At 37.9% G+C, this 8060-nt stretch overlaps 4 protein-coding genes across 5 annotated transcripts; 2 read left to right on the top strand and 2 right to left on the bottom strand.

Annotated features, from left to right (window-relative positions):
* Positions 1–363: 363 nt before the first annotated feature.
* LOC118737114 lies at positions 364–1659 on the bottom strand. 2 transcript variants are annotated; one of them, XM_036467413.1, is made up of 4 exons: positions 1536–1659; positions 1269–1411; positions 928–1216; positions 364–873 (listed from the first exon to the last, which is right to left on the bottom strand). In XM_036467413.1, exons 2-4 carry the CDS (start codon positions 1376–1378, stop codon positions 391–393), a joined length of 882 nt encoding a protein of 293 aa, XP_036323306.1. In that variant the 5' UTR covers positions 1379–1411; positions 1536–1659; the 3' UTR covers positions 364–390. The 2 variants fall into 2 exon arrangements, with proteins under 2 accessions (XP_036323306.1, XP_036323305.1); XM_036467412.1 differs by having other exon boundaries at positions 1269–1480.
* A 52-nt stretch (positions 1660–1711) lies between these two features.
* LOC118737113 (phosphoglycerate mutase 2-like) lies at positions 1712–2854 on the top strand. Its single transcript, XM_036467411.1, has 2 exons — positions 1712–2488; positions 2549–2854. The coding sequence occupies exons 1-2, from the start codon at positions 1732–1734 to the stop codon at positions 2713–2715; spliced, it is 924 nt and encodes a 307-aa protein (XP_036323304.1). The 5' UTR covers positions 1712–1731; the 3' UTR covers positions 2716–2854.
* A 989-nt stretch (positions 2855–3843) lies between these two features.
* LOC118737116 (phosphoglycerate mutase 2-like) lies at positions 3844–5005 on the top strand. The gene is made up of 2 exons (XM_036467415.1): positions 3844–4568; positions 4628–5005. Exons 1-2 carry the CDS (start codon positions 3968–3970, stop codon positions 4792–4794), a joined length of 768 nt encoding a protein of 255 aa, XP_036323308.1. The 5' UTR covers positions 3844–3967; the 3' UTR covers positions 4795–5005.
* A 1-nt stretch (position 5006) lies between these two features.
* On the bottom strand, positions 5007–7011 carry LOC118737115 (eukaryotic translation initiation factor 2D). The gene has a single exon (XM_036467414.1). It carries the CDS (start codon positions 6916–6918, stop codon positions 5158–5160), a length of 1761 nt encoding a protein of 586 aa, XP_036323307.1. The 5' UTR covers positions 6919–7011; the 3' UTR covers positions 5007–5157.
* Between the last annotated feature and the right edge of the window lie 1049 nt (positions 7012–8060).

Genomic DNA, 8060 nt, shown 5'->3' on the forward strand with positions numbered 1-8060 from the left:
AACACTGGTACAATAAAGTATTCCAGCAGGAGTTCAATCTGGAATTCATAATATCTGCTAAAAAAACAAGTCCTGAGGACCCCCTATACGCTTACTGATATAAAGAAAGAATCAGATGGCCTAGGCAGTAAGTTTTATAATTCACGAGATGAGTGCTGTAACTAATGCGCTCAAAGAATATAATAGCGATAATTAAAAAAAAACTATATTTTAAGCCATCGAAATCTCACACCTTCGCGTAAATTTAATCGTCTATTACCTATATTGATATAATATAAATAGCAATAATAATACGTACATATACTTCTATAAATAAAGACGGCTAACTGCAAAAAAATTTGCTTATAAAAAAAGCAGTAATACATAATTAAAATATTTTATTTATTTATTTTACTTAAAAATGTTCCTATTTTCGAGTATTTGTAATATTTTGTCTAACTTATCATTTTGATCCGCTAAGGCGTTATCCAAATGTGCCGTAATCTTATGCTCTAATTGATCGAACTTATTATCTATGTGAGTCTTAAGTACAGGATCCAAAAGAGGTAAATGGGCTGGGTTCGGCGAATTTCTCTCATTTTTGTTTGAGTAACCTTCCCCGCTTTTGGCGGGCTGCACCTTACCATCGAGCGCTGTTTTCATTTGCTCCAAAAGCGCTAAAGATGATTGTCCACCTCCAGCAACCCCCTTCATTTGATTCGCTGCTTTCATAAATAACATGCATTTTTCTGCGCTTGGTGATATTTTCTGGCTACTCAGCATTTTTTGAACATTATGAAAATTAATGTCGACTCCAGTCGTTATACCATTAGGGTTAGGTGCAATTTGTAATAAAAAACCGAATATGCAGATTTCGTCAGATGATGTCAACAACTGTGGAAATATTATTATTCTGCGGTCGATTATTTAAAATATTACTATGTATACCTTAAGTGTGCACTCTGTTATGCCTGACTTTTGCACCTCAATGTCGTAACGATACGAGAACACATCGCCATTTTCGTCATCCTCTGCTGTTTCGCCATACAAAGTTTCCGTATATTCTTTTAGTGGTCCGAGAAAGAGTTCCAATTTTGGGGCGGTGCATACTGTAGTTATGGATTCAATTTTATAGATTGGAGTCTTCAATTGTAATTGTAGTTCGCATGGATTATTGGTGTCATCTCTTTTTAAGAGAACCGCGTTTTGCTTTCCTATAACCTGTTCCAACTCTGGCCTATAGGAAGACGATTGGTCAACAATTTTACTTCAAGTAAACATTTTCTTACTTTATAAAAATGTCCTCGTGTGTGATTTTCGTTTGGACGCTCTGTGAAAACTCGCAACCCCCAATACGTTCCCAGTTGCAAACTACCTGTACACTTGCTGCTGATTCCATGATATCCTTTGTTCAAAAGTTAAACCAATTCCACTTTGTTTTGTTGTGTAAATAAACAAAAAAATCCATTCGATAAAAGTGGTTGCCAAATTTACATATTAGCTGAAATGGATTATTCAACAAGATAAATATATATTAATGTAATGAACCATTTTACTTGAAACTTGAGAAACTTGGAACAATTCAAATATATTTTGGGAAATAATTCAATTCGTTAGCATTTAACTTTCAAAATCTTAAATTCTGTATAAATAAATTCCATGTTCACAATTCCTGCAGCAACAGTTTTGCTTGCCTTCAAAATCAGCTGACCCGCTGAATTCAGCGTTCATTTGACGGTGCTGTTGCGCAATATGGCAATGCGGTTTGTTTGCTTTAATAAATTGGGAAATGGATATACGCGACAATTTAGCTCTTCGGTAGGGTTTTCTGATGTTTACTTACCATGGCACCGGTCATATCCAGCACAAACTCCCAAAAATGTGCGACAGTCACATGAACAAAGTAAAAATACTGGAAAGTATAAAATAATAATGGTCCGACATGGTGAATCAGAATGGAATAAGAAAAATCAATTCTGTGGTTGGTATGACGCGGGACTGAGTGAAAAGGGATTGAAGGAGGCAATATCAGCTTCAAATGCATTAAAAGAATGTGGTTACAAATTTGACGTTGCCCATACTTCTGTTCTCCGCCGAGCTATACATACGTTGGACATAATTTTAAAGGAAATCGGTCAAACGGATATACCAGTTTGCAAAACATGGCGACTGAATGAACGCCATTATGGTGGTCTCACAGGCTTGAATAAAGCGGAAACTGCTGCTAAATATGGCGAAAAACAGGTGAAAATATGGCGCAGAAGTTTTTCAACACCGCCTCCACCAATGGAAAATGATCATCCATATTACGACGTGATCGTGAAAGACCCCCGTTATGCGGATGGTCCGTCAAAAGGGGAGTTTCCGATGTTTGAATCACTTAAGCTAACAATAGAACGAACTTTGCCTTACTGGAATGAGACCATCGTACCGCAAATAAAAGAAGGAAAATTTATTATTATTTCAGCGCACGGTAATAGTCTGCGTGGTATAGTCAAGCATTTGGATAGTAAGTAGAATAAAATCATTTATCAAGCAAGATAAAAAACCTTATAATGTACATTTCTAGATTTATCGGAAGATCAGATTATGGCATTAAATTTACCTACTGGAATTCCATTTATATACGAATTGGATGAATGTCTTAAGCCAGTAGTTTCAATGAAATTTCTAGGGGATGAGGAGACCGTGCGGAAAGCAATGGAAGCAGTTGCTGCTCAAGGAAGGGCCAAATAGAAACTAGGATTCAATAACTTTGTGGGGAGAAACTAGAAAAATTCTATAACAAAATCAAACTGACCAGCAAAATATAAAAAAATGTGTATAAGTTCCTAATAAAAAACGCCAAAACACAGGCAGGGCTCAAATCGTAACAGTCATGAACGAGTGACTCCAAAGTAATAACCCACTACAGTCGTTTGTTTACGTGACGACTTGCTTGTTCACGACTGTTACGATTCGAGCACTGTTTTTATTTAAGAATGTATGTTGTTGTTGTTGTAACAGCATACAGATTCCCCAGAGTTTTTGGGGAATGTTGCTGGAGTGACAGTCCTTGGCCAGATATAAATCTGGGTCGTTCCGGTTACGTAGACCCGACTATCGTGGGAATGTATCTAATTGTATGCTGTAATAGATATTTTTAAAATCCCGTAGGAGGTTATTGAGTTATCTGCATACCAGACAGGACTTTAAAAGAAAATAAGAAAATTAGTTAGGGGCTTTCTCTATTAAGGCTACGATATATACATATCGCACGTTTAATAATTTATCGAACTATTTCAAATTTTAAATTTTGTGGGAAAGGCAATCAAAGTTTTATCAATTCATACTGTTGGTGTACAAAAAGACAGATGGAAGGACACATATCTTCGCCATATTTTGGAAGTTTGGTTATCTGCTAGACTGAACATATTCTACTTATCAAGCTTATTAATTGCATAATGAAATCTCCAAAAACGTTAATTTTGAGTTACGTTGTTCGCTGCACCGTGGATATGGATCACGATCCATCAATACTGCGTGCTACACCGTCAATAAATATCGCGATACTTGGAACACGTCAATAAATACTGACCGTGCCACAGTGCCCATTAAAAGGTCTATTCTGCGCTGGCAATAAAAAGTTTGTAACCGGTAAATAAAGTTCCTGCCAATTTTTAAACTCTGGTTCATATATATTAAGAAAGCTTATTCCAAAAATATTTTCTTGCCATTAACTTTTTTAACCGCCAAACATTTTAATGGAAGTTCACGAATGATAGAATCGTGATGGACGTTGTAAAAAAAAACAAATCTACCAAATACAACTCTGCGAATCGTACTGGCGGAATTGCTGTGTATCAGAAATTTTAGCTGTCATTTCCTTCAAATGACCTTGTGCTGTCATTTATAGGTCAAATAAAATTTTCCTTTCGGCATAACAATCCAGTTGGAATTTTTTTAATTTGGCTTGGTCAGTTCCGGTTGAACTTTATTATTACTTAAAATGTCCGGAAAATATAGAATTGTTATGGTTCGCCATGGTGAATCCGAGTGGAATCAAAAGAACCAGTTTTGCGGATGGTTTGATTCTGCTTTAAGTGATAAAGGAAAATCTGAAGCTGCAGCTGCTGGAAAGGCTGTTAAAGATGCTGGTTTAAAGTTCGATATTGCTCATACATCAGTGCTTACCCGAGCAATTATTACTTTGGAGACTATTCTCCAAGAGAGTGGACAGTCGGCTATTCCAGTTTCCAAGTCATGGCGTTTGAATGAACGTCACTACGGAGGACTCACGGGGTTGAACAAAGCCGAGACTGCCGCCAAATACGGTGAGGATCAAGTTAAAATCTGGCGCCGCAGCTTTGACACTCCCCCACCACCAATGGAACCCGATCATCCATACTATGACGTAATTGTTAAGGACCCACGTTATGCCAATGGCCCGTCTCAAGAAGAATTCCCTAAATTCGAATCACTTAAATTGACTATTCAACGCACATTACCGTATTGGAATGATGTTATAATTCCACAGCTTAAGGAAGGCAAGCAAATCATCATTGCTGCTCATGGCAATAGTTTACGCGGTATCGTTAAGCATTTGGATAGTGAGTAATATTAGAAATACCAGAAGAAAAAAGTTTAAAACAAAAATGTTTCATTACAGATCTCTCAGAAGATGAAATTATGGCTTTGAATCTGCCTACCGGCATTCCATTCGTCTATGAATTGGATGAGAACTTCAAACCTGTTGTCTCTATGAAATTCCTTGGTGACGAGGAAACCGTACGAAAGGCCATTGAAGCTGTTGCGGCACAAGGCAAAGCTAAATAAAGATGCACACGGCTCTCTAATATATTCATATTCATAGGCAACATAAGACATTAGTAAACTAAATAGAAATTTGGGAGATCCAAAATTTCTTTAAGCAAATATAACTGCTAGCCACATAGAATATTAAAGTTGTTCGTATACTACGAATATTACTGTTGTGGCAAATTGTTGTTTAAATTATTAACGGTCAATAAATTATTGTTAAACATCAGTTTCGTTTTTTATTTTGACGCAGTTACTTTCAAGCTTTAATTTAATTCATGATTACCGTTGCTTAGCTTTTTTGACAATAAATTTTGTAACAAATCATAATACAAATATTTTATTTTTTGTACATGTAACAAATGCATTTGAGCGGTCAGTTTATTTTTTCTTATGTTTCTTTCCATCCTTAGCTAACTCTAATCCTAATATACATTTCGGTGGAACTTTATAAGTTTCGGTCAATAAATTGTAAACAAATCGCACCTGGTTGCCTTGTATTTGTAGCTGTTCGGCTTTTTGATGTGGTAGTTTTACCACAGTGGTGCTTGCCGCAGCACCTTGTTTACATAACTTTATAAATTCGGGTACAATAATTCCATAGCATTCGACGTTGCTGATGAGAGTTACCTTTTTATTACCAGAACGAGTAGCAAGGGACATTTGAATCAGAGGCTTATTAGCTGCTACGCTTTTCAGTTCGCACATTTGGAAGCTGTACTCCATTTTTCTGGTAAGTGTGCCACATATTTGACTAACGGATGCTGTCTTGACATCGCATATCCTTTCGAGGGTTTCATCTAATTGGATTGTACCGCCGGAAGGATCCGCTTTGGGAAGATTGTGCTTGCTTATATATTCGCGAACGATTTTTTTTATTTGTGCAGTTGGTATAGCTTCGCCTCGCTTGTAATTCACTTTCGCAAAGAAAGGCGCCGTCGCATCCGTAATTATATAAGTTTCCGTCAACTCAGAACGGAACAACGGCTGATCTTGCAATTCACCGTCCATTGGTTGCTTAGGTGGTTTGAAATCTGTAATAAAATTAACTAGTTCTGGATGATCAAGGTCAATGGCAGTTATTTTATCTACGCCTTTCGACTCCTCGCGCACGACTATGAAGCCCTCATCAATCATTTCGTTCAGGAAATTCGAGAGCTTCTTGTATTTTGTCTTCTTTAAGTCAATGGGTTGAGGCGCCTCGGGCACAACATACAAGCGGTAGAAATTGCTTGTTAAAAGTGGCAATTGTAAAGTTTTCCCATGATTCTTCAGCGCCGCCAGAAAGGCGTTTTTTAGTATAATTTCAGGTGTTGTTGCGGAACCTTCTTCGGAGATATCTTTGGTAGTACTTTCGCGATTTTTAACATCTTCTGTAACATCATTTTCGGAAATTTTAAGATTCTGCACATCAGGAAGTTTTGTGCCCGCATCTGGCGTTTCTGATAAATTGGTTGCCGCTACAATATCAGCCAACGTCAACTTTTCGCTTACCTGCTTTTGCTTATCTTCCTTAGCACCAAGTTCTGGGAAGTCATCAGTGGTTAGTGGCGTTGCCTTTTTTAAGGGTACTTGCTGTACTAATGTAGGCTCATGTCCCCATAGTTTGTCACCGAATATGTGTAGCATTTTCACAGCAACGCCCTGACGACCACACATATACAAATCATCAGAGGACCGAGGTAAATAGCCAACAGCTACTGCAGATTCATTTGACACCAAATTTACGGCCATTAACTGACCTTGACGATATCGGCCATACATATTCATACCAGTGCCTTTCGGCACTACGCCCGGCAGCATTAGATCAGCACCATTAGAAAGTTTTGGCAATACATCACGAAAAGTGGTAAAGTAGGGCAACAATGTAGACACAAGCCACAAGGCGTATAAAGTTGGAGCCAACTCCCCTGACTCCAGTTCGAAGAACATGGGCAACTTGTCCACACAGAAGACGTTGATTTGCACGCCGCCATGTGTTGTCAGTTTCAATTGAGTCACAGCGCTCTTTGGAGGAATAAGAATACTGATCTCCTCGGATGTTGAATCCGGAAATGTACTTTCTACACGTTGTCGTAAACGCTTCGATTCAGAGCCCTTTAATGGAGCATTACTCCGAAGTTTATATGGTTTAAGAAACATCCCGGTGAATCAACATAGACGTGCCAAGTCGCGACAGCAATAACAATGTATCGATAACAGAAGAGCTAGCAGACTTATCGAATAAACACAATCCGAGGGTGGCAAGTTTTTGTATTGGTTTAAAATGTATGATTATTTATTTAATAATATGAATTGTTTGAAAATTCAATTGGCAATCGGGTAAGAGTGTTTTTACTTACTGTCGTCCGTCCGTCCGTGTACACGATAACTCGAGCAAAAATTTAGATATATAGGTTGCCCTTTATCCAAGGTAGGTTGGTATTGAAAATGGGCGAAATCGGTCTGTAACCACACCCACTTCCCATATAACGGTATTTTCGAAAAATGCAAATACTACGATATTTCAGTAAATATTAGATGAAAATTGTTGAAAGTTGGTAAGTGAAGTAGAATTGTGGTAAAAAAACATTATAAATTTTTGACGTGACTCCGACCACTTCTGATAAAATGCTGTATCTCAGTAGCCGCTTCACCAATCCTTACCAAACTCGGTACGATCCTTGGGTAGGAAAAAAATTGATTGTTGAAAATCTTTGAAATCGAGCAATAACTACGCCCATCTACAATACAACGGTAATTTACAGAAACACAAAAAACTGTGATAAATCAGTAACTACTAAGGCTAATTCACTTAAAATCGATGATTGCAATAACCACTTAGCAGAAAATTATAATATAAACTTTTGGATCATGGGCGTGGCGCCGCCTACTTATGACCACAAATGTGTATCCCGGTAACCGATTTATCAATTTCTACCAAACTCGGTGTCCTTAATAACCTTGGTACGGTAAACGAATTTGGTGAAAATTATTCAAATCAGACTAAAATTACACCCTCTTCCCGCATAACGGTAAACTTTAACAGGCAGTCTAGGAAACGGGCTCCGTCAGGGCTGCCAACTATATTTAGCTAGGAAGTGACTGCCGTCCCTAAATTGGAGCGCTAAGCGTTGCGTTATCCATTGTCAACGAGTGTCATCGCGCGCTATACCCAAATCAACGCGTCGTCAATTTTGACGTTTTCTCATGTCCTCTCGTTTTTATTCTCGTTTCCTTTTTCACTTCTTTGTCCGTTCTCTTTCTCTTCGTCTTCTGCATCCAACTTCAGCACGTAACGCCCT

The sequence above is a fragment of the Rhagoletis pomonella genome, unplaced genomic scaffold (genome assembly GCF_013731165.1).
Source record: "Rhagoletis pomonella isolate Grant_MI unplaced genomic scaffold, Rhpom_1.0 Rhpom_scaffold_00004, whole genome shotgun sequence".
Lineage (NCBI taxonomy): Eukaryota > Metazoa > Arthropoda > Insecta > Diptera > Tephritidae > Rhagoletis > Rhagoletis pomonella.